Source organism: Agelaius tricolor, unplaced genomic scaffold, assembly GCF_023055355.1.
Source record: "Agelaius tricolor isolate 1412-34295 unplaced genomic scaffold, bAgeTri1.0.p SCAF_37, whole genome shotgun sequence".
Taxonomy (NCBI): domain Eukaryota; kingdom Metazoa; phylum Chordata; class Aves; order Passeriformes; family Icteridae; genus Agelaius; species Agelaius tricolor.
Genome location: NW_027269297.1, coordinates 3,230,224 through 3,255,029, shown reverse-complemented (window position 1 = coordinate 3,255,029; position 24,806 = coordinate 3,230,224). Strand labels below are relative to the sequence as shown.

The 24,806-nt window shown below is 50.2% G+C and overlaps 1 protein-coding gene across 11 annotated transcripts in view; it reads left to right on the top strand.

Annotated features, from left to right (window-relative positions):
- Positions 1-24,806, top strand: part of CACNA1B (calcium voltage-gated channel subunit alpha1 B) — a 334,736-nt gene that overhangs the window by 94,412 nt on the left and 215,518 nt on the right. For all 11 annotated transcript variants that reach the window (XM_071453699.1, XM_071453697.1, XM_071453694.1 and 8 more), the window contains exon 4: positions 24,524-24,615. In XM_071453699.1, the coding sequence (XP_071309800.1) occupies positions 24,524-24,615 (92 nt within the window). The remainder of the gene's footprint in view (positions 1-24,523; positions 24,616-24,806) is intronic.

The following is a 24,806-nucleotide window of genomic DNA, read 5'->3' as shown; positions in this document are numbered from 1 at the left end:
TTTTGTGGCCATGAGCATTTTTTGGGAGGGGGGAATGTGGTGCCTGGTGCCAGGCTGGGGTGTGCAGAGTGGTCTGTGAGTAATTTAGAGCTGGTTCTGCTGCCATGGGGCCTGTGGCTCTGAGGATTCAAACAGCAGCTTGGAGGGTGAGAGGCTTTGGGGCAGCCAAAAGATCCCTTGGGACAGAATTGCTGCTGGTCACTGTGCAGGGATGGTGTGCAGGTTTGGATGGAGTTTTTGTGGCCATGAGCATTTTTTGGGGGGGAATGTGGTACCTGGTGTCAGTCTGAGGGCAGTGGGAATTGGAATTTAGAGCTGGTTCTGCTGCCTTAGGGCCTGTGGGTCTGAGCTACTGCCCACAGTAGCTTGGAGAGGTGAAAAGCTTTGGGGCACCCAAAGATCCCTTGGGACAGAATTGCTGCTGGTCACTGTGCTGAGATGGTGTGTAGGTGTGGAAGGGGGTTTGGCTGGATTTTTTTGTGGCCATGAGCATTTTTTTGGGTGGGAATCTGGTGCCTGGTGTCAGTCTGAGGGCAGTGGGAATTGGAATTTAGAGCTGGTTCTGCTGCCTTAGGGCCTGTGGGTCTGAGCTACTGCCCACAGTAGCTTGGAGAGGTGAAAAGCTTTGGGGCACCCAAAGATCCCTTGGGACAGAATTGCTGCTGGTCACTGTGCAGGTTTGGATGGGTTTTTTGTGGCCATGAGCATTTTTTGGGGGGAATATGGTGCCTGGTGCCAGGCTGGTGGGAAGGCCTTAGAGTCTATTTAGGGAACTTCTGGAGGAATGCCCTGGGAGAATCTGCCACAGGTTTAGAGAATGCCTCATGCTTGGGGTGAGAAAAAGGGGCTTCAGCCATGGTGCTCTGCAGTGCTGTTAATCTGTGCCAGGGTCTGAGGGCAGTGGGAACTGGAATTTAGAGGTGGTTCTGCTGCCTTAGGGCCTGTGTGTCTGAGGATTGGAACAGCAGCTTGGAAGGTGAGAGGCTTTGGGGCAGCCAAAGATCCCTTGGGACAGAATTGCTGCTGGTCACTGTGCAGGTTTGGATGGATTTTTTGTGGCCATGAGCATTTTTTGGAGAGGAATGTGGTGCCTGGTGCCAGAGTCTGAGGGGACTGTGAGTAATTGAGAGCTGGCTCTGGTGCCGTAGGGCCTGTGTGTCTGAGGATCCAAACAGCAGCTTGGAGGGGTGAAAAAGCTCTGGGCCAGCCAAAAGAGATCCTTTGGGACAGAATTGCTGCTGGTCCCTGCTGTGTTGCTGTCCCTGGAGCCAGCCCTGCCTCCCTGGCTGACCCCAAGGCTCATCCTCAGGGGTTTCTGCCTGCCAGGGCCACAGGGGAAGGACAGGGCACAGCTCTGGCTATATTTATATCAGCTCTGACAGATATTTCATGCTCCTAATTGCTGACACAGGCTGGCCAGGGGGTGTTTGCCTCTCTCCTTTCCTGTTGGAATAAATAAGTAAAAGCAGGTGAAAGGCTGCTGGTGTTCCAGAGCAGTGTGTGACAGATGAGAGGGGCCATGGCCAGGACAGCTCAGGCCTGATTCCAGAGCTGCACAGCCCAGGGTGAGGCTGGGAGGGATTTATTGACTGGCAAGGGTGGCACAAGGTGGCTGGAATTTGGGAGGTGGAATTTGGGAGGTGGAATTTGGGAGGTGGAATTTGGGAGGTGGAATTTGACTTGATCTTCCCAGTGCAGGGAGGAGATGACAGCCACACATGGGTCAATGGTCTGGGCTGCAGGAGAGCACAGACAGGGCCAGGGAGGAGCAGCTGCTGGCCTTGAGCTCTATGGAGGGGCTGGATATTGTGGTGGAAGACAATCAGTCATTGAGGTGGGGAAAAGGGGCTCCAGAGAGAGCTCAGAGCCCCTTGCAGAGCCTAAAGGGGCTCCAGGAGAGCTGCAGAGGGACTGGGGACAAGGGATGGAGGGACAGGACACAGGGAATGGCTCCCATGCCAGAGGGCAGGGATGGGTGGGATATTGGGAATTGGGAATTGTTCCTTGTGAGGGTGGGCAGGCCCTGGCACAGGGTGCCCAGAGCAGCTGGGGCTGCCCCTGCATCCCTGGCAGTGCCCAAGGCCAGGCTGGGCAGGGCTGGGAGCAGCCTGGGACAGTGGGAGGTGTCCCTGCCATGGCAGGGGTGGCACTGGGTGAGATTTAATTCCCTTCCATCCAAGCCATTCCAGGCTTCTCTGGTGGGCTGGGCACTCTCTTTCCTGCATTATTCAGCAGCATCAAAAGGCAAAATGATGTTTTTATTTTCACATCCCCTCAGCCCTCCTGATGGTTTGGGAAGAGCCCAGAAGACTGGGATCCAGGGGGCAGGTGCCTTGACACAGATGTGAATTTGGGTGTGTGCTGCTGTGCTTTGGGCTGAATCCTGAGCCTGGCTCTGGGGTGGGACACAGGCACCAGCAGCTGCCAGGAGCTCAGATTTCCTCTCCCCTTCCTTCCTCCCCCTCTCAGCCTGGCTCTGCTGGCTCTGCCCCCAGAGCAGACAATTCTCTCTCGTGTTTCTAGCAAGGCTCTGGTGCTCCTGTGGCTGCAAACACGAGCTGCAAACTTCATTATATGAAGACAGCCCAAAGTCAGGTGGCAGAAGAGATAATTACCTTTCTAATATAATAATGCCAGGGCTGGTGAGCCTTTTATCTCACTCTGTGTTCCTCTGTACAATCACAGGCAGGGATTAAAATTTCCTGGGTTATTGCTCGCCTGTGGCAGCCAGGGCTGTTTTCTCTGTTTGCTTGGAGGGGATTTCAGGTTAAAGAGAAAGAGGAGGATTGGGCAAGAGGAAGTAGCAGGGGGAGAAGCCCTTTGTATTTTTAAGCAGCTGGGAGGGAGATGCAGCAGCCTGTGAGCAGGATGGGTTTTGTAGTGGTGCCATCCGATGGGAATGGGGCAGCAAAGGAGGAGGAAAACAGAAGGCAGAGCTGCAGGAGGAAGCTGGGGTTGGGATTGGGTCCTGGCTGGGCTTGGTGGTTCTGTTCAGGACTTCAGTGCCTCTCCATTTGCCAAAGGGAATCTGTTCTCTGTGCTGTGGGAAGAGCTGACAGCCCTCTCCCCTTTGCTTTCATCCCCTTTGAAGCACAAAACTCCATCCCTGGGAGCTTCCTGGGGTACTGTGCCCTCGTTTTCCCCACCCTGGTCCCACCTGGGCAGGGTCTGCTGAGAGCCTCCTGCATCCAGCCCTTGGTTATTCCCAGTATTCCCTCTTGGCTGACCCCTACAAATGCTGATGGTGTGGGAGGCATCTCCTCGTTCTTCTCCCACCAGGAAAATCCCATGGCTGGTTTCCTCTGAGCAACAAGGTGCTTTTCCTGGCTGTCCCCTGTCCCTGGGGAGGGAAGGGGTTTGGACAGCTGCTGGAATTACAGAGCACTGCAAAGGTCAGAGCAGTCCTGTTTGCTCTGAGCTTTTGCAGAACATTAAAGCCGTTAAAATTCTGCTGCCTCATTCGTGTAACAAGGGAGACAAGAGGAGAGAGAGGAAAATGAAAGGGAAAAAACTCTTTCCTCCTGCAACTGGGACAGGGAAAAGCTGCAGGTTTAACTCCTGCACTCAGCTGTGGCTGGCAGGGGTTTGATGTAGCTGTGTGTGCAGATTCAGCCTCTCCTTTCTGTGCAAAGCAGTTACAAATCCTGCCCCAGGGCACTCATTACTTTAATGAGTTTGGTGCCTTCAGTTTTCTCCTCAGTTTGGCTTCCTCAGCTTTGTCTTTGCAGAGCTTGTGCTCAGAATCCAGGAGGTGCTGGGGATGGGGAGACATCCATGCTGGCAGGTCCATTTGAGAGATTTTAGCTGGAATAAGGGCATGGGAGGATGAGCTGCTGGCTCAGGGGAGGTGCTGAGGGCTGGGACAGCAAAGTCCAGGATATTCCAGGATTCAGCATCCCTTGTGAAAGAGAGGATAGGGTGGGACAGCAGTGATGGGACCCCTGACTGGGTGTCCCACTGCCAGGAAACTGCAGCTGGGTTAAAGCAAAGGGGGTAGATGTGTCCCTCAAAACCTGCTCTTTTCATCTGAGCAACTCCAGAGCAGGTTTGGGGAACTTCCAGGCTAAAATGCTCTTTTTATTTTGTTTTCCCTGAAGAAAGGCCATCTCTGAGATAAAATCCAAATTCTGGCTCTATCCCAGCCTGTAACTTTTGTCACCTGCAAACCCCAGGTGTCAGCTTTGTCCCTCCAGCTCTTGGCAAAGCCGTGGCATTGATGGTGCTTGGCACCCTCCAGCCTCCCTCCTCTCTGCTCCCTCCTTTTCTCCCTCTCCCAGAGCCTGACCTTCCTCCTTTGCTGGAGCTCTGCATCCTGCACATCCCCAGGACCTGCTCCAGGAGAAGGATGTGTCTTGCCAAGTCCCTCTGGGATGGATCCTGCTTGATCCCATTGATTCATTCCCCACCTGCCCTTGATCCAACCCCCTGGAGCCTCTTCCCTTTCTCAGTGTTTGTATCTGGCTGAGCCTTCCTCCTTTCTCCTCTCCTTCTCCTTCTCCTTCTCATTCTCCTTCCCCTTCTCCTTCTCCTTCCCTTTCTCCTTTCCCTTTCTCCTTTTCCTTCCATGCCAGGCTCTGGGGGAATGTGACAAGGGAAGGGCCACCATAAATCCATCACTTTCCCACGAGCTGAAGGAGTTCCCTCTCCTGCCAAAAGTGTGATGTGCTGGAGGCTGCTGTGACAAGCAGTAAATATCACAGTGCCATCAGTCATGGAGCTGTCACAGCTGAAAGGTGAGTGGGATTCCCTGAGCCAGGAGAAAGGGAGTGGCAGTGGTGGCTGGGGACTCCTCAGGAGGGTCCTGCTGTCCCCACCTCTCCCTGTGGCTCTGAAGGTGAGCTGGAAGCACCAAACTGTCGCCATCCCAAACTCTCAATCCCACCCCAATGGGAAGGGGTGATGGGACAGCTTAGGGTGACAGTTTTTCCCTCCAGTTTTGCAGGATGGTCACCCAGAAATCCACGTTTTTCCTTACTGAGAAATAGTGGAGGAATAATCCTCATTCCAAAAATTTTTGGTTTAGAAAGTAGAGATCCCCCCTGGGAGGTTGCAGCCTGATTTTAAGTGGAAATGCTGCTTTCAGCCTGCTTTACAATATTGCTGCAGTTAAAAGCAACCAAATAAAAATAAAATCCAAAGTCATATTTGAACTTGAAGTGAAACCAAAATGTTTTGTTATTTCCCACTGGAAAACTGAAATTGATGTTTCCCTGAAAATAAACATTTTTGGTGGGGGGAGAAAAGGCTTTCTCCAGCTTGCTTTGAGTGCTTTTTCTAAGAACAGGCAACACTTCTTAGTTTGCTGGAATTATTGCCATAGAGATGCCACTTACCTGAGTGACCTGAAAGGTGTTCCTGCCCTTGGGAAGGGATTGGAATGAGATGAGCTTTAACCCATAGCAATCTATGAAAGAGAGGAAATTTAGGTGGGATATTGGGAATTGGGAATTGTTCCCTGTGAGGGTGGGCAGGCCCTGGCACAGGGTGCCCAGAGCAGCTGGGGCTGCCCCTGGATCCCTGGCAGTGCCCAAGGCCAGGCTGGACACTGGGGACAGTGGGAGGTGTCCCTGCCATGGAATGAGCTGGACTTTAACATTCCATCCAACCCAAACCCTTCTGGAATTCAGTGTTTCCTTCTGCATTTTGCCAGAGCAACTCCCCATGCTGGAATGGAGGCTGCAGTGTTCTGTCCCTGCTTGCTGCTGCTCCCCTCAGAGCCTGGGCACGGTGGCAGTGTCCCTGTGCTGGCACTGGGCACTGCAGAGGTGTCTGGCCTGAGCTCTGAGCTGCTCCAGGGAATCTGGGCAAACAATCAGACAGGCTCAAGGCAGAATGAGTTGTGAAGGCCTCCCAAAAAGCTGCAGGAAAGGAGTGGAATTTTTGTAGGACTTGGCTGTTTTTAGGTGCTGGTGTCTCCCCAGCCGCCCTCCCTCCTCATCCCAGCTCCCTGCCCTGCAGCTGGATGCAGGATTTACCAGTTGTGCAATCTGATCTTCCTTCCACCTGCACTGACATCTTTATTGTGCTCTGCAAGGCAGCAGTTCAGGGAGCCCCCTGAGCTCACAAAAACCCCTCTCCAACCCCTCCTTGGTGCTAGGGATTGATGGGGTCTCTGATGTTGAGATGACCCTGAGGTGTTACAAAGTCTCTTTTTCTCAGCCCCGAGACCAAAGAAGAAGTCAGGATGCATCAGTTCTGCTTCTCAAGGTTGTTTATTTTTTCTTATCTGTTACATTCCTTCTCTGACCTGCTGAGGTCTGTCCAGCACGTGGGGTTGTGGCACACTGACCACCCTCAGGGTGGTGTTATCTTTTTATACTAAGAACTATGTGTACTTTATTTACAATCATTTTCCAATACCTATCACCTATGTTAGACAGTCTGTTTCTACTCCAAACCAATCCAGAAGTGCCACCTGTGGTGGTGTTCACAGAGGTTTCAGGATGAGAATTTTGACTCTATGTTTTAGAAGGCTGATTTATTATTTTATGATATATATAATATTAAAACTATATTTTATGATATATATTATATTAAAACTAAAAGAATAGAAGAAAGGATTTCATCAGAAGGCTTGAAAGGAATGGAATTATACGAAAATCTTGAAAATACGAAAATCTTGTGACTGACCAGACAGTCTGAGCCAGCTGACTGTGATTGGCCATTAATTAGAAACAACCACATGAGCCCAATCCCAGATGCACCTGTTGCATTCCACAGCAGCAGATAACCATTGGTTACATTTTGTTCCTGAGGCCTCTCAGCTTCTCAGGAGGAAAAATCCTAAGGAAAAGATTTTTCATAAAATGTGTCTGTGACAGTCACCATCACAGCAGAAGATGGAGGACAAGAAGGAGAAGAGAAAGACAGAACATGCCCAGATTCCTCCATCTTGCCTCTTGAACCCCCATTCTAAAACACCAAAATTCTACTTTTTCACCTGTTGACAAATTCACTATCATTCTACTCAAACCCTTGTGGCCTGTAACTCCTCACACACAGCTGGGAATTGTTTCCATGGGCTAAAATCAAAGGCCCAGGTGTCTTTGACTCTGTGCCAAGGTCTCTGAGCCCCCTGCCAGGGTCTGGAGTGCTCCAGGGCAGCCAGAGCAATGTCCTGGGTTCTGACAGGGATTTACCCCACTCAGCGTTCCCAAGAATTTCCCAGCTAAGTTTCCCTCGCTGGCCAAGGAGGGGACAAAGCCGGTGCCCGGTGCCCCTGGCAGGCGCAGGGCACACCTGGAGCTGCTCCATCCTCCCGCCGCTGTTTCCAGGGCTACGGGCGGAGGGAAAGGCTCCGGATCCCGGCCTGGGGGAAGGCGATGACTCCGCAAATGTCAGAATCGCTTACTCTGGAAAGCAGCCTGAGTCCTCCCGCCCCTTCCCGGCTCGGAGCTCAGCGCTGTCTGGACGGTGTGCAAAGCCCAATTATCATCAAGGCTGGAAAAGCGCTCCCGGCTCCTTCCCCGCAGCCCCTCTGGGGCAGCTCTGTGCTCGGAGAGCAGAATCAGCGGGGTTTGAGGAGAGGGACTGGTGGGGCACAGGCTGGAGCTGGGCACTGCCACCCACCTGAGATGTAAACCCAGGCAAACACCAAGCGGCTCCTCCCTAAAAAGCCCAGTTTAAGTAAGACCAGTGTGTTTCAGAGTGGAGAATGCAGTGTGTTTTAATTTTAGAGTGGAAAATGCAGTGTATTTGAATTTTAGAAAGGAAAACGCAGTGTATTTGCATAGTATTTGAATTTTAGAGTGGAAAATGCAGTGTATTTTAATTTTAGAAAGGAAAACGCAGTGTATTTGCATAGTATTTGAATTTTAGAGTGGAAAATGCAGTGTACTTTAATTTTAGAAAGGAAAATACAGTGTATTTGAATAGTATTTTAATTTTAGAGTGGAAAATGCAGTGTATTTTAATGGTATTTGAATTTTAGAAGGGAAAATGCAGTGTATTTTATTAGTATTTTAATTTTAGAGTGGAAAATGCAGTGTGTTTTAATTTTAGAGTAGAAAATGCAGTGTATTTTATTAGTATTTGAATTTTAGAAAGGAAAATGCAGTGTATTTTATTAGTATTTTAATTTTAGAGTGAGAAATGCAGTGTGTTTTAATTTTAGAGTAGAAAATGCAGTGTATTTTATTAGTATTTGAATTTTAGAAAGGAAAATGCAGTGTATTTTATTAGTATTTTAATTTTAGAGTGAGAAATGCAGTGTATTTGAATGGTATTTGAATTTTAGAGTGGAAAATGCAGTGTGTTTTAATTTTAGAGTGGAAAATGCAGTGTATTTTATTAGTATTTGAATTTTAGAGTGGAAAATGCAGTGTATTTTGATGGTATTTGAATTTTAGAGTGGAAAATGCAGTGTGTTTTAATTCTAGAGTGGAAAATGCAGTGTATTTTAGAGAGGAAACATCAGCATGGAGTGGAACAGTGACTTGTCTCACAGACAATTAAACTGAGATTTAAATCTAGTTAAACACGAAGTGTCTCCTCCCTAAAAAATCCCAGTTTAAGCAAAACCAGTGTGATTTAGAGTAGAAAACACAGTGTATTTGAATAGTATTTTAATTTTAGAGCAGAAAATGCAGTGTATTTGAATAGTATTTTGATTTCAGAGTGGAAAATGCAGTGTATTTGAATAGTGTTTGAATAGTATTTAAATTTTAGAGTGGGAAATGCAGTGTATTTTAGAGAGGAAACAGCAGCACAGAGTGGAACAGTGACTTTTCTCACAGACAATTAAACTCATCAGTTCTTACAGCCCTCCTTGCTGAACCCAGCCTGCCCATTTAGGACCCCAGGGACTGCCAGCACTACTCTGGGTTTCTTTTCCCTGCCTGTGCTCTCCTCTGTTGGCTGTGGAGCTAAGCCTGGGCTGATTTAGCTCTGAACACAACACTTAACTCGGCTGCAGAAGAGCTGGGGGGGTTTTCTGGACCATTTCACAGCAATGGGCTGCATCAACAGCGAGCATCTGATGCTGTTGGCCGGCATCCCAAAGCCCTCAGTGTGATGTTCTCCTCGTCACAAAGCTCTGTGGGCTATGGGCTGCTCCTCTTCTGCAGCTGCCTGAGAAATCCCCCATGGATCTCTCTCTCCTGCTCCATAAATTCGGGTTTGAATTTGTGATGAGAGGAGAAGTGGCTGCATGCAGCACAGCAGCAGCAGCAGCTCCACACCTGGGGTTATCCCTGCTGTGTTCCCGTGTTTCAGGAGGCTGCAGCACTTGGAAAAACCTCCCTGCCTGGGCTTTGAAACCTTGGAAAACTGCAGCTTCCATCTCTGCCCCATGGGACTGCTCTGGAGATTTGGAAAACACAAACATTGGCTGCTGCACTGGGAGCTGGGATGGCAGATTTCTGCCCACAGCTTGGATTTTTTTAAGGGCTGGGATGTACAGCCCAGAAATGTGGAGTTTATGATGAAAATGTTGCCAGACTTTTATCTGCAGCAATTCCAGGCTTGGTAACAGCCCAGTGGAGAGCAGGAGCCTCTGTTATCTGAACAGCCAATTAATTGAACACATTCCCCTCTCCTGCTATAAAGATGTCACTTCCCTGTGCCAGTGGCATCGCTCTGGCCCCTGAGGTGCCACCTGCCCATTGCATTGTCCCTTCCATTCCCTGGAACAGGAGCTCAGGGAGGTTTGGAGCCCCTTCCCTGGAGGTATCCAAACCCCATCCAGACACAGTCCTGGGTGACAGCTCCAGGGACCCTGCTGGGCAGGGAGGTGGGACTGGAATAGGGAATGTTACAGGTTGGAAGGGACCTTAAAGCTCATCCAGTGCCACCCCTGCCATGGCAGGGACACCTCCCACTGTCCCAGGTGCTCCCAGCCCTGTCCAGCCTGGCCTTGGGCACTGCCAGGGATCCAGGGGCAGCCCCAGCTGCTCTGGGCACCCTGTGCCAGGGCCTGCCCACCCTGCCAGGGAACAATTCCCAATTCCCAATATCCCATCCATCCCTGCCCTCATTTACCTTAAGGCCAGTCCCCCTTGTCTCATCACTGCCCATCCTCATGAAAATCTCTTCCCAACCTACTCCCAAGTCCTCTCAAGCACTGGAAGGAGCTCTAAGATCTGCCCAGAGCCTTCTCTTCTCCCAGAGGAATGGGAGACTGCCCCTGCTGTGGGCAGGGACACCTCCCACTGTCCCAGGGTGCTCCAGCCTGGCCTTGGGCACTGCCAGGGATCCAGGGCAGCCCCAGCTGCTCTGGGCACCCTGTGCCAGGGCCTGCCCACCCTCCCAGGGAACAATTCCTTCCTGATCTCTCTCTAAATTTCCCCTCTTTCAGATTTTGTTTGATGACCTCCAGTGGTCCCTTCCAGCTTGAGCCACTTTGTCATTCTATGGTTGCTGCCCAGGGAGGGTCTGTGAGCCCCTGCTGGCTTTGGGAAGGGGATGATGCTGCTCTGCTGGGGGAGAAGGGATGGGGAAGGTGGAGAAAAATGGGGTGGAAAGGGAGGAAAGCAGGAGAGGCAAACCAATGCCCAGGGAGAGAGTGACCATGGGTGTGTGCTGTGTTGGTGCTGAGGTGACCCTTGGAGTCATTGCAGATTGCCTTGGGACACATAGAAGCTGTGCTGGCATCTCTGAATATCTGGGTCCTGGCCCATGTTCACCTGGGAGCATTGAGCTCTTTAGATTTCCTTGATTTCCTAGATTTCTCCTCCCATTCTCTTTATCCAAAGCCTTTTGTGGTTTTGGAATCCTGTGCAAAGTAGTGGAGCATTACTGCTGCCCTACAGATGCTTTGTCACGTCCCAAAGGTTATAAATTCACCCCAACACCCTCCTCTTGCTGCACATCTGGCAGCCTGGGCCTGTAAGCACAGCTGGATCACTCTCCCCCAGCTTTGCCAGGGGGAGTGGTGTGGTGGCTCTGTTTGGCTGTGGGAGCTCCACTCCACTCCAAATGGGCGAGAACATTAAAATGTTTAATGCAAAAGCATTAAAAATACCAAAATAAAATTTGTTTTAGCTGTTGAATGGGTGCAGGCTCTGTTTGAGTAGGGATGGGGGGGAGAATTCACCTCATCACCCATCTGGACCATGGTGGGCTGGTGCAGGAGCAGGAGTTGGACAGGATGATCCTTGTGCCCTCCTCACAGCTCAGGATATTCTGGGATTTTAGGATCCTATGAACTCCCCAGCCACAGAGCACCTGTGGCTTCCTGTGCCATTCACATTCTCTGAAAAATCCCTTCACCCAGGGTTTTTCTCCTGGGAAGCTGAGAAGCCTCAGAGAAAAGGAAAACAATTCTCATCTCATTGGCTTCTCCTGTGCTGTGCTCATGTGGAATGTGTTTGGAGATTGTTCACCCACAGGTGATTGTTCCATTGCATTCTGCTGGGAGTTGTTTTCACTCTTTGGCCAATCAGGGCCAAGCTGTGTCAGGGCTCTGGAAAGAGTCAGGAGTTTTCATTATTATCTTTTTAGCATTCTGTAAGTATCCTTTCTGTATTCTTTAGTTTAGTATAGTGTAGTATTCTTTAATATAATATAGTATAATAAAGTAATAAATTAGCCTTGTGGGAACATGGAGTCAGATGCCTTCATTGGGGCATTCCCTGCAAATACAACAGCTGCCCCTGGATCCCTCCAAGGCCAGGTTGGACAGGGCTGGGAGCAGCCTGGGACAGTGGGAGGTGTCTCTGCCATGGCAGGGGTGGCACTGAATGAGTTTTAAGGTCCCTTTGAGCCTTGCAGGCTGTGGTTCTTGCAGCTGAGTGCAGCCAGAAGAGACTTTTTAAATTAAATAATGAAATTTTCTGGGCTGGTGATCCCCAGCAGGGCCTGTGGGGGTGTGAAGGATCTCACGTGGTGGTGGCAGACCCAGCTCCTGGAGGCAGCACCCACCTGCAACTGCCCTGACCTTCTCAGCTGCAGAACTCAACTTTTATCTACAAAAAACAGGGGGAAAAAAAGGGATTTATTTGCCACATTCATGAAATACAGCTCCCCAGGCACCCAGCATGGGAGCTGTCATGGCTAAATTATCCTAAAAAACAGAACGGGGGGAGTTACAATTTCTGGTTTTGATGCTGAAGGAATAAATTCTGACTTTTCCCTGTCCACAGCCCAGCTTGCAACAGGTTTAAAGCACGGTACAGATGGCTATGAAATTATTGCCAACAGCTACTCATTATATTAGATAAGGCCCTGGGTTTATTTAGGAGAAGCAGATGGAGGGAATACACAATATTTTAGATGTCTTGGCAAACTGTGTTTTCCTTAGAACAACACTGCATGTTTGGTGTGAGAGTTCTGGCCAAAAATAAAACAACAAAACAGGGAAAGAGGAATAATTATATCCCTTGAGGGGCAATAAGGTATGTATTAAAAAAAGATATATTACAGTGCAAGTCAGATTAGGAGATTTGAGGCCTTATTTTAATCCTTGTGGCAAGAGGAGAATTTCTGATTTTACTTGAAAATCTGTATTTTTGTGGCTTGTGGAGAAAGATTGAAACCCTGACCCTAGCTGCCTCCAAAAGCAAAGAGAGAGTTTAAGTTATTTTTTTTAAAGGATTTCTTGAGTTTTAGTCCAGCCTTGTTGATTTAGGGGCTGCCTCCCTGTGTGAGCACTGGCACCCCAGGATGGCTGAGCGAGGGGCAGGTGGAAAAATCCTGGGATTTGGGATCTTTGGGGCAGCAGGTTGGGACAGGAGGTGTTGGAGGAATATCAAACCTGTGCCTGCTCAGGGCACTCATTGGGAAGGCTCCTCAGAGACCTCTCCCTGTGGAGACAAAGGGTCCTGGCTCAGAAGCAGCTCCCTCCCCAGGGCAAACACGTGGAGAGGTGCCTGCTGCCATCCCAGGCTTTGCTTTCTCCAGGAATTGCTCTGTTAGAGGAGTTTCCTTTGGGGACCCTGCCAGGAATGGGTGCAGAGCTCTCTTCTCTTGTGGAACCCCACTGCAGCTCCCCTCCCTTGCTCCCAGCTCTCCTGGGAAGGACCAGGGGCAGCTGGAGGGAGGTGTTGGTGATGCCCTCAGGGTGGTTCCTCAGAGCCCCTGGGGAGCAATTGGAGCCACTCAGCATCCACAGGGGGACAGCAACAAACCCTGCTCCTGCCCCGGCCCCTCTGAGCCTGGTGTTGGTTTCTATCCATGGTTTGAGTTATCCCTGGGTGTTCCATGTCCCTCCTTAGGTGTCCCATGTTCCTCCTTGGGCGTTCCACATTCCTCCCTGGGTGTCCCACATCCCTCCTTGGATGTCACACATCCCTTCCTGGGTGTCCCTCATCCCTTCCTGGGTGTTCCAGGTCACTCCTTGGATGTCCTACAGCATTCATTGGATGTCCCACATCCCTCCCTCGATGTCATACATCCCTTCCTGGGTGTCCCACAGCACTCTCTGCATGTCCCATGTCCTTCTCTGTGTGTCCCATGTCCCTCCCCTAGGTGTCCCATGTCCTTCCTTGGATCTCCCATGTCCCTCTCTGGATGTCCCCTGTCACTCCTTGTCTGTCCCACAGCACTCCCTGGATGTCCCATGTCCCTCCTTGGGCATTCCACATCCCTCCTTGGATGTCACACATTTCCTGGGTGTCCCATGTCCTGCTTTGGGTGTCCCACATCCCTCTCTGGATGTCCCATGTCCTTTCTTGGATGTCCCATGTTCCTCCCTGGCTGTCTCATCTCATTCCTTGTCTGTCCCATGTTCCTCCTTGGACGTCACAGATGTCCTGGATGTCCCATGTCCCTCCTTGGGGTCCCATGTCCCTCCTTGGGGTCCCATGTCCCTCCTGGATGTCCCATGTCATTCCTTGTTTGTCCCACATCACTCCTTGGATGTCACACATCTCCTGGGTGTCCCATGTGTCCCCACAGGCCCATGCAGGGTGAGCACCCCGAGTGCAGGCAGGAGCAGAGGTGCTGGGGTGCTGATGGCACCAGGGACCCCTGGTTTGCTGATGTTCTGTGATATTGCAGGAAAGCAAGGCCAGGAATGTTTGACATCCTGCTGAAGTTCTCCACCTTGGCTGAGTCCTGGTGGGTCTGGGGCTCTCACTGATGAAGGGCACAGGTGTGCCCTGATGATCCATTTTGCTGATGGATGCTGATGGTCCATTTGGCTGTGCCCTGAGGCTGGGGAGAGAGCAGCAAACAGTGCAAATGTGGCAGCAGGAATCACCTCCATGGCCCCCTCTGCTTTCCCATTCCTTTTATGGATGTTTTTGGCTCTCACTCTGCACGAGTGTTGATCTTTTCTCATTATCTGCCCACCCCAGCAGTATCTGGGGTGGGGGGAGCTGCACTGGGACAGCCCCCAGCCCTCCAGAGTCCAGTGCTTGCTTCAGCTGTGGCAAGGTGGGGAAAACCCCTCAGTGCAGTGTGGCAGCAGCTCTCTGGCCACAGAGAGAAACACAACTTTCCCAGGCCCTTCTGTGAGAAGATCAAAGGGAAGAATGAGAAACAATTCTTGTCTTAACCTGCTGCACCTGTTGTTGTGCACATGTGGAATGTGTTATGGAGATTTGTTCATCAAAGGGTGGTTTCTTAATTGGCCAATGGTGATGGTGTTTGGATTGAAGGAGCAATCAAGTCCACCTGTATCATAACTGTCTATAAAAGAGCAATGGGTTCCTTCATAAAGATTATTAATCACCTTCTGGGAAATACATGGAGTCTATGCTAATTATTACCCAGACAGGGCTGCTTGCTGTGATGGTGCAGGGCCCAGAAAGAGTCAGGGACCACGAGGTGTCCTTCCCCTCCTGGCTGATGTTCCCAGCACTGCCAGATGTTTCCTTCCCCTCCTGGCTGATGTTCCCAGCACTGCCAGATGTTTCCATTCCCTCTCTGGCTGATGTGCCCATCACTGCCAGGTATTTCCTTTCTCTCCTGGCTGATGTGCCCAGCACTGCCAGGTGTTTCCATTCCCTCTCTGGCTGATGTTCCCAGCACTGCCAGGTGTTTCCATTCCCTCTCTGGCTGATGTGCCCAGCACTGCCAGGTGTTTCCTGCCCCTCCTGGCTGATGTGCCCAGCACTGCCAGATGTTTCCTTCCCCTCCTGGCTGATGTTCCCAGCACTGCCAGGTGTTTCCATTCCCTCTCTGGCTGATGTGCCCAGCACTGCCAGGTGTTTCCTTCCCCTCCTGGCTCACGTGCCCAGCACTGCCAGATGTTTCCTTTCTCTCCTGGGCTGATGTGCCCAGCACTGCCAGGTGTTTTCCTTCCCCTCCTGGCTGCTGCTCCCCTCCCTCTCCTGGCACCAGGGGGAAGGCTGAGCTCTTCTTCCCACCCATTTTGTTTTGCTTTTCCAGCTCTGATGGGATGTGATAGTGCTGAATTTCCTGGCCAGCTCAGAGGCAGCTCCTCCTGGGGGCTGGCCAGGTGCAGAGGGTGAGGTGGCTGTGCCTCCAAATAACACAGCCCTCGTCACAGCTCCCAGGGCAGCCTGGCAAGGAGCTTCTCCTCCGTGCTCCTGGAGGAAGGAGGGTTGGGATGTGTTCTGGTGACTCAGAGCTCTGTCCTCCTGCAGTCTGTGCTGCCCTGTTAGCCCACCTGGCAGGAAAATCCATCCCCCATCCACCCACCAGCTGGCCTGTGCCCTTTGCTTTGTGCTTGCAGCTCGTGGAGAGCACAGCCCTGCCCCTCCAGCATTCCTGGCACAGCTCTGAAGGGCAGGGTTTGGTTTGGGTGACGTTTTTCACTCACACAGGGCTCAGGAGTTTGTATTTTTTTGGGAAAATGGCAGCATTAAATCAAGGCAAAACTATTTGCAGGCTTGACAAGAATTGCTTCCACTAAAAAGGAAAATGTATTTAAAGCTGGGAATGCTTCATTTTAGAACTTGACAAATGAAACAATCCCCAAATGTTGTTCTGTTGCTCTCTCATTTACATCCCCTAAAGTAAAAATACTTGAAACATTTTGCTGATCCTGAAATTCCCCTTGAAGAATCTTGTCTGCTACTGAGACAAAACCCTTCATGTCTTGACCATGGGGTGGGTGGCACCAGAACTCTCTGGGAAATGCTTTCTGCTCCCAACTCCTGCCCTTGGGACCTCTGCAATGACATTCTGGGATGGCCATTCCCAAGGACAGCCAGCAGCACCTCTCCTCTGTGCTGTGAGTGGGTGAGGCTCAAGGTGTGACCTACTTTCTGATCCCCAGTGAAGTGCAGGGTGCTTTTAACTCCTCTGCACTCTGTTTTCCCAGCGTGAGCTCCCTGGGATGGTTTTGGCTGTGTGCATTTCCCTGCCAGCTGTCAGTGCTGATTGCAAACGAGCCTCCTTTGCCACTCTGCAGTGCTGCATGTCCCTGTCTCTCCTGCTTAGCAGCAACAAGGACTTCTTTGAGCAGCTGCCTCATCATCAGAACATCTTCCTTCATCCTGGGCACAATCCAAGCCCTGCAAATCCTCCTTTGGTGGATTTGAGTGGCCCTCCCTGCCTGGCTGTAGCAGAGGAGGGGCTGGCTCCAGACACTCTCCCTCCCTGGCTTCTCCCTGGAGCTTGGCTCAGGAATTACACTCCCAAAAGTGAGTTTCAGGTGCTCTGGGGAGAGGATTCTGCTCCTGTTTTGCTCTGTCTCCTCCCAAAACTTGAGAGCATTTCTACCATGCGGAGGAGGAGGAGGAGGAGGAGGAGGGAGTTTGTGTTCACATCTGGGCTCTGCTGGAGGCTGGTGGTGAATGTAATGCTGGCTCAGAAATGCATCTGTTTGGGGTGAGCCCAGGGAATCACAGAATCCCAGAACAGCTGGGGTTGGAAGGGACCTCTGGAGATCATCCAGGCCAAGCCCTACCAAGGCAGGGTCACCTGGAACAGGTGACACAGGGATGTGTCCAGAGAGGGAGACTCCACCTCATCCCTGGGCAGCTGTTCCAGGGCTCTGCCACCCCCAGGGAAAGAATTCCTTCCTCATGTTGATGTGGAACTTGTTGTGGTTTTCTTCATGGCCATTGCTCCTCATCCTGTCACTGAACAGAGTCTGCCACCATCCTCTGACACCCCTTGGAGGTATTTTATGGATTGATGGGTTCCCCTCTGAATCTCCTTCCCTGGTTAGGCTGTTTGTGCCTCTGAAGCCCTTTGCTGCCAAATATTGTTATTTCCTGGGTGTATTTCACTTTGCCCTCTGTTCCCTTCATGTTAGAGCTAAGGAGAGGTTTATCCCTTGATGGATAGAATCCATTTGGGAACAAACACGTTTGTGTGAGCGTGGGGATATCTTGGTTTGGAAAGACAGGTGTCTGCTAAGGAAGGCAGGAGCTTCCCCTGAGATGGAAAGAATGTGAACCCCCTCCCTCCAAATTGCTATAAATTTTAAATTAAGGGGCTCTCTGGCAAAAACATGGGAGCAGGAATAACAGGTTTTTTTATTAGGGAAGAAAATAAAAAGATAAAATAAACAATGCAGTGAACCAAAACAACACTGCCAGAGTCAGAACCCAGCCTGACACCCTGTGGGTCAGGGTGTTGGCACAGTCCCATTGGAAATGTGGCTCAGCCCTCCTGCAGTGTCAGGGGTGGCTCTGCTGGAGCAGAGATCCTGGAGAAAGGTGCAGTCTCTGCGTCTGAAGATCCAGGGCAAGAAGAGGCAGCTGCTGTTCCTCTGGGGAACAGAAGTGCAGAAGCTGTGCTGGTGTTCCAGAATCTCCAGATTATATCTGGGTAGCAATGCTTGGCTCCTCCCTCTGGGTTCACATCTCCCAATGGGATGCTGTAGTTCTTATCAGCCATGCAGGGACATTCAATAGCTGTTATCAGCAGATGTCTTGCCTGAGAGAGGATTGGTTGTGGAAGAGATAAGGAAAACTGCCCACTAAACAGAAGACAAGTGCCATACAGATGATGAATCGAGTACAATTTGCTTGGCAATCCAGGACAGGGGATCAGCCTGAGGGGCCCCGCTGGGAGGAAAGGGTGGGATCTGTCCCTTGTGCTGTCCATGTGGAGGTCAGGAGCAGGATCAGATGCAATATGCAGGGTGTGTTGGGATGCTGAGGCCTGCTGTTGGTGATCCAAAGGAGAGGCAGAGACCTGCCAAGCTGGGCCCTTTGTGTGGCAGGGACAGGACAGCTGGAGGGGAGTCACCAGCGCTGAGTGACAGAGCCACCAGCTGAACCTGGCACTGCCATAAATTAAATGCTGCAATTAGCACCTCCCATTGACTTATCAGCCCAGGCCTGGGCTCCCCTCTGTGCCTTTGGTAGTCAAGATGAAGCTCACAGCTGTGAAATCAGACTTAGTGCAAAAGGGCACCTTTCCAACCACTCTGACACTGCGTGTCCCCGCTCGGGCTGTGGCACTGCCAGCGCTGCCACCGCAGGCCTGGCACCAGCCAGCTGGGCAGAGTGACAGCCACATCCCTGGGCATGGCCACGGGCACACCTTGGCTGGGTGCCCATGCTGCCCTCAGGTCCTGGCTGGGGCGATCTGCCAGGCCACATCCCACAGTGACACCGAGCAGTGTCCCCAGGCTGCGTGCGGGTGGCACAAGGGTGACAACGGCTGGTGCTGCTGTGCCCTGCAGTGATGCCTTGAGAGGCTGCCCTAGAACAGAGGCTGGACAGAGCTAAAGAATAAAGCAGGGAAATAAGTTGGATAAAGCATTGGGGTACTTTGCCTTCTGGCTTTGAACCTGTGGGAGAAATTACCTATTAAAATTTCCTCTGAAACTGCAAGGACTGGAAATGTGCAACTGGAGAGAAAGAAGGTAGCTCAGATTCTCAAGAAAACAGGGATTTATTAAAGGCCTCCATGGATCCACCTCAGGCAGCACAAGAGCCCAGCCAGGGCTGCACCCAAGATGAACCAAAATGGCCCCAAAATGCACGGCCGGGCACGGGGTCTCTCCCTGGGATCAGTTCTGCTCCATTTGCATCTTGCAGTTCATTGTCCCATTCCAGCTTTAGCCCCTGCAGTCCCACCCTGCTTGTTTTTCTCTCTCCAGCCCACGGGGTTTGTGCTCTTGGGCTGAGATTTGGGTCATTTGTCCTTGGTGCCCAGCTGGAGCAGGAATTGTTTTGTCTCCCTGCTCTGTGCACAGAGCTCAGCATCCCCTGATGTGAAGCTCAGACCCACACACTAAAGCAGCACAGAATGTGAAAAATAGAAAAGCCAAGACCTGAGGCATGAGCAGCTGAGGGGCTCTGAGCAGACAGACCCCCAGGACCCTCCCTGCGCCTCCTGCAGCCCTCCCTGGGTGCACCTGGGGGTTTCTCCCTTGGCCATGGGCTTCATCCTCTCCAAACCTTTGTGATCCACTGGGAACCTTCAGGGAAACGGGGCTGGGGTGCCCTGGTGGCCCAAAGGGCCAGAGGTTGTGGCACCTCCAGGTGCTGCCTGTCTGCTGGAATTCAGGGCCAGAATGGTGCAATGTTTCTGTTCCCAATTCCTTCTCCAGCCTCTGGGTAGTGGAGGAGACATTGGGAAGGACAGAGGTGACAGTCAGCCTGCAGGGGACCCACAGATGGGCAAACACCTTAAACTACTCAGCCAATCTTCATGAAGTTAGTTATTTTGGGTTTCCCACTGGATTCCATTCCCAGGGGTCACTGGAGCTTGTTAACCATGGGTGCTCAGTGGGGTTGAGGGAATGGGGGTGCTTAAAGTCAGGTTTAGGGAATAGGGGTGCTCCAAGTCAGGTTTAGGGAATGAGGGAGCTCAAAGTCAGATTTAGGGAATGGGGATGCTCCAAGTCAGGTTTAGGGAATAGGGATAATTTCTTGGAGTTTTTTCTCTCTCTGAGGTTTTGGGGTTCTTTCCAAGACTAGAATTTATAAAACTTAGCAAGGTTACATTTAAATACCCACAAGTTATTGCAGTGATTCCTGCTCAGCAGTGGCACCAGTGTTATCCAGTGGTGAGATCCCATGGGAGGCATTCACGGCTCTCAGACAAGGTGGGGGTGATCCTGAGGAACAGGATTTGCTTTTCCCCACTCCAACCTCAGGATTTGGAGCACTGGGGCTAAACCTGAAGGAATTCTAAGGTATTTTCCTTGCTCAGGGCTTCACTGAGGATGTTCATGGCAGCCAGGGTCTTGCTGAACCAGAACAAATCAATCCTGAGCTCCCAGCCCCTTACAGGAAGGGATTGCTAATTATTTATGGTATCAGAACGTTCAGGGAAGGAACTTTCCCTTCATTCTTTGCTTTCTTTTATACCCAGAGGAACAAGCTGCTTTCATAATTTATTCCAGGCGTTGCTGGAATAAAAGTTATCAAGCATTTATCCCACAGCTGGGCTGTCTCTGGGAAGAGCTGTCAGTCAGGGCTCCTTACTGGAGGAGAGAGAGAGAAAAGCAGCATTTAACCAAGTGATGGTGAAACTGGGGAGTGAGTGCCACTGTCCTGAGCCCCCAGGGATGGCAGGGTGGGTGCCCAGCTCCTCCTCAGCAGCACAAAAATAAGAAAGGTTTGGTGTTTGGCCATCGCAAAAAAGACAACTTTCACATAGGAATTGATTTTGTTGCACTTAAACCCTTGGAAGTGCAATCCAAGGCAGCATCCCAAACATATCCAATCTTTGTGTTTCTGTGCAACCCACTGAGCCACAGAAATGGCAGCAGATCGAGCCATTTATCACCTAAAATCTGATTTTTGAATCTTGTTTTTGCTTTTCCCAACCGATTTCCTCTTCTGGCACTGGGTCCCCACCACCTCTGCTTTGTTCTCAGCTGCTGGCTGTGCAGCCAGGGATTCTCCAGCAGGAGTTTGGGATGTGCCTGTCAGCTGGCTCCTTTGATCTCTCCATTCCTCTTCTTTTTAAGGATGATTTCCCACTCCTCCTGACCTAACTTGCAGTGGCTGTTATGAGCTTTCAGAGGGATAAAGTAAAACAAAGGTGGCACTTTGGCAAATGCCCCAGATGATGTTAATTAAAGTCTCCTCCTCACTGAGATGTGTTCCCAGGCACTTTAGGAATCCTGTAAATGAGCTTTGGTTCTGTAGGGGCAAAGGCACCATCCCCACGCTGGCACAGTTCCCCTCCTGAGCTGCTTTGTTGTGCTCCAGCTGCTGCCCCCGGGTCCTTCCTGGCATCCTGAGGGCTCCTGCCAGGGATTCTGACACCTCAACACTTTTTGAAAGCCTCAGGGCCCCCTGTGCCCTGGTTCCAGTGCTGGCACAGCCTGGCTGGGGGTGGGCATGGGATGCCAGGGGGCTGCAGGATGCAGCTCAGTGCTGGATGCCCAGCCTGGGCTTTGCCAGCCTCTGCCTCATTCACCTGCTCATGTGGAATGTGTTTGGAGATTGTTCACCCACAGGTGATTGTTCCATTGCATTCTGCTGGGAGTTGTTTTCACTCTTGGGCCAATCAGGGCCAAGCTGTGTCAGGACTCTGGAGAGAGTCCGGAGTTTTCATTATTCTCTTTTTAGCATTCAATAAGAATCCTTTTTTTTCTTTAGTATAGTATAATATTCTTTAATATCATATAGTATAATAAAGTAATAAATTTGCTTTCTGAGAACATGGAGTCAGATTCATCATTCCTGCCTTTGTTGGAGCATTCCCTGCAAATACAATTCTCTCTCCCAGGATTTTTCTGGGGAAGGCAGTGAGAAGCTCAGAAAAGAAGAGAAAACAATTCTTATCTCTATTTGCTGCTCCTGTTGTTTGGCACATGTGGAATGTGTTATGGAGATTGTTTACCCAAAGTGATTTGTTGATTGGGCACTGGTGAAGGTTGCTTTGATTCCTTGGCCAATTGGGTCAAAGCTGTGTCCTGGCTCTCTCAGACAGTCATGGGTTTTTCTTTAGTATCTCTTTAGTATAGTCATAGTGTAGCATTAGTGTAATATAATATAGCTTAATAAAGCAATTGTTCAGCATTCTAAATCATGGAGTCAGAGCACATTATTCCCGTGTTGGGGGCTCCCAGAAACTATCCATCCTCTACATTTCTTATTCCCAGAATCTATCCATCCTCTACATTTCTTATTCCCAGAATCTATCCATCCTGGCTCAGCTCACACTGACTGTGCTGTTGGGAGCCTCCTCCAGGGTGGAGATTCAGGATTATCTCCTCTCTGGGTTCTTCCCACACTGCACAGGTCCATAAGTGAGCAATTAAGCTGTGAGGATGGAGGAAGGGAGCAGAGGATGAAATCACTGGCCTGGGTGCAGAAGATTGGATTAAAGGCTCTGCATGTGCTGGTCCTTGGTTTAAATTGTCTCCTGTTGCTCGTGCTCCAACTGCATCTGTGGAGCTGATGTCATGGGAATTTTAAGGTCGTGAAAATGTGGGAACAGGTGTCCTATAGAATAAATACTCAGCTCCTCAGGTCCTGGCTGGCTTCTGCCTCCTGCCATCCAAGATCCCAGCAGGTTTTTTTCCTGATCTCCAGCACCTCCTGCTGCTGGAGTCTGGCCCTTTCCGCCCAGCAATGCTGAGCCTGCTCTTCCCTGGGCCAGGCTCAGGCAGTCCCTGAGGTAAGGACAGGGATTTATTCTGGGAGTGCTCCCTGCACTGCCATGGCCACATCCTGCTCAGCTCTGAGTGCAATTGTGCAGCTGCCTCAGAAAACTCTGCTTTTCCTTGGGCTGGTTCATGGTGGCCGATTGCTGCTGAATGCTCTGCAGCCTGCTGTCAAGAAACTGCAGAAAAAGGGCTCCTGTTAGCAAGAAACTGAAGGAAAAGGGGCTCCTGTTATCAGGAAAGTGAGGATAAAGGCCTTTTGTTAGCAAGAAACTGAGGAAAGGGGGCTCTTGTTAGCAAGAAACTGAGGGAAAAGAGCTCCTGTTAGCAAGAAACTGAAGGAAAAGGGCTCCTGTTAGCAAGAAACTGAGGGAAAAGGGCTCCTGATAGCAAGAAACTCAGGAAAAGGGGCTCCTGTTATCAGGAAATTGAGGAAAAAGGGCTCCTGTTATAAAAACACTGAGGGAAAAGGGCTTATGGTGTTAAGAAACTGAGGAAAAAAGGCTCCTGTTATCAGGAAACTGAGGAAAGGGGGCTCTTGTCAGGAAGAAAAGAGTTCCTGGTGTCAAGAAAATGGGAAAAAAGGGCTCCTGTTATCAGGAAATGGAGGGAAGAGGGCTCCTGTTATCAGGGAAGTGAGGGAAAAGGGCCAGATTCTCACGGTCACTGGCAGTGGTGCAGAGGATGGAGGCTGGTGGGAGGGTTTGGCCTTGGCTTGTGCTACAATCAGAATTGTTTAGGTTGGAAAAGCCCCCCAGGATCATGAAACCCCACCTTTGGATGAGCACAGGCCCAAATAGGGGAAGTTTATTGCTGGAACATCCCAGAAGTGCTGCAGGAATTGGTGAAGGTGGCTGTGCTGTGGGGCAGAGCTGGCCTTGTGATTTCTCATCATTGTCACTTGTGGACACTGGGACAATATTCCTCTCCTTGCTGTGCCCTAAACCAGGGAATCCATTTCATTTTCTGTGCAGAGCAGCACATTTGTAAGACCCCTTCTGCTTTGGGGGCTGGATTTCATGGTGTGTCAGACCCACACCCTGCTCTCTGCATGTTCTCCTGTGAGCAAAAATTATTTTGCACACAGAGAAGAAACTCTGAGCAGAAACTGCTTCAGGTGTTGGGAAACACCAGACATCAAACTGAGAGATTTGTGGATTTATCACAGGAAGTTCTGGAAGGTAATTTCCAGCATAACTGAGGGATCCAGCTCCCTCTTTCTGTCTCCTCTTTGTGCTTTCCTGGGGCACAGGGTGCAGCTCTTTAGTGCCTGATGATGTCCAGTGGCCTCATAAACAGGCAGAGATTGGGGATTTTCCTACAGAAGCCCTGGAGTTTGTGGGAATTAATTCCTTCCAGTGAACACAATCCACAATGTGATCACAGAGTTTAAAGCAGCTCCAATATTTGCCACCACTCTTAGCCATGCTTTGGAAAGAGGAATTTGCACTTAATCTGTATTTGTTTTTTAAAGCAGCTCCAATATTTGCTGGTTTTACACCACACTTAGCTGTGCTTTGGAAAGAGGAATTTGAATTTAATCTGAATTTTTTTAAAGGAGCTCCAAAATTTGCTGGTTTTACACCACACTAAGCCATGCTTTGGAAAGAGGAATTTGCATTTAATCTGGATTTTTTGTTTAAAGCAGCTCCAATATTTGCTGGTTTTACACCTGTGGGATTCATATTCTCTGAACTTGAGAGAAGCAGAGAAAAGAACCTGAGAAGCAGAGAAAAGAATGATCAAAACAATTCTTATCTCAATTGCCTCTCTCACTACTTCTCTCAGGTTCAGAAAATGTGAATCCCCCAACATCACACTTAGCCATGCTTTGGAAAGAGGAATTTGCATGTAATCTGGATTTTTTTTTTTTTAAAGCAGCTCCAATATTTGCTGGTTTTACACCATTCCTAACCATAGTTTGGAAAGAGGAATTTGTATTTAATCTGGAATTGTTTCTTAGAACAGCTCCAATATTTGCTGGTTTTACACCAAACTTAGCCATGCTTTGGAAAGAGGAATTTGCATTTAATCTGGAATTGTTTTTTAAAGCAGCTCAAATATTTGCTGGTTTTACACCACACTTAGCCATGCTTTGGAAAGATGAATTTGCATTTAATCTGGATTGTTTTTCCTGTTTCCCTGCAGGATTCTGGCCACTGCTGGGACTGATTTTGACCTGCGGACCCTGCGAGCCGTGCGGGTGCTGCGGCCCCTGAAACTCGTGTCAGGAATCCCAAGTGAGTGTCCTGCCCTCCTTGTGTCCCAGCCCAGGGGCTCTGTAGAATTTGGGTGTTACTGCTTTTCTCAGCAATATTTTCTCCCCCTGCATCTTTGGGGTCTGTGGCTCCTGCCCTCAGCAGGGTCTGGTTGTCTCTCATCCCATTTTGTGCTGATTTCAGCTCTGTGCTCCCAAAGCTGCAGGAGAGGG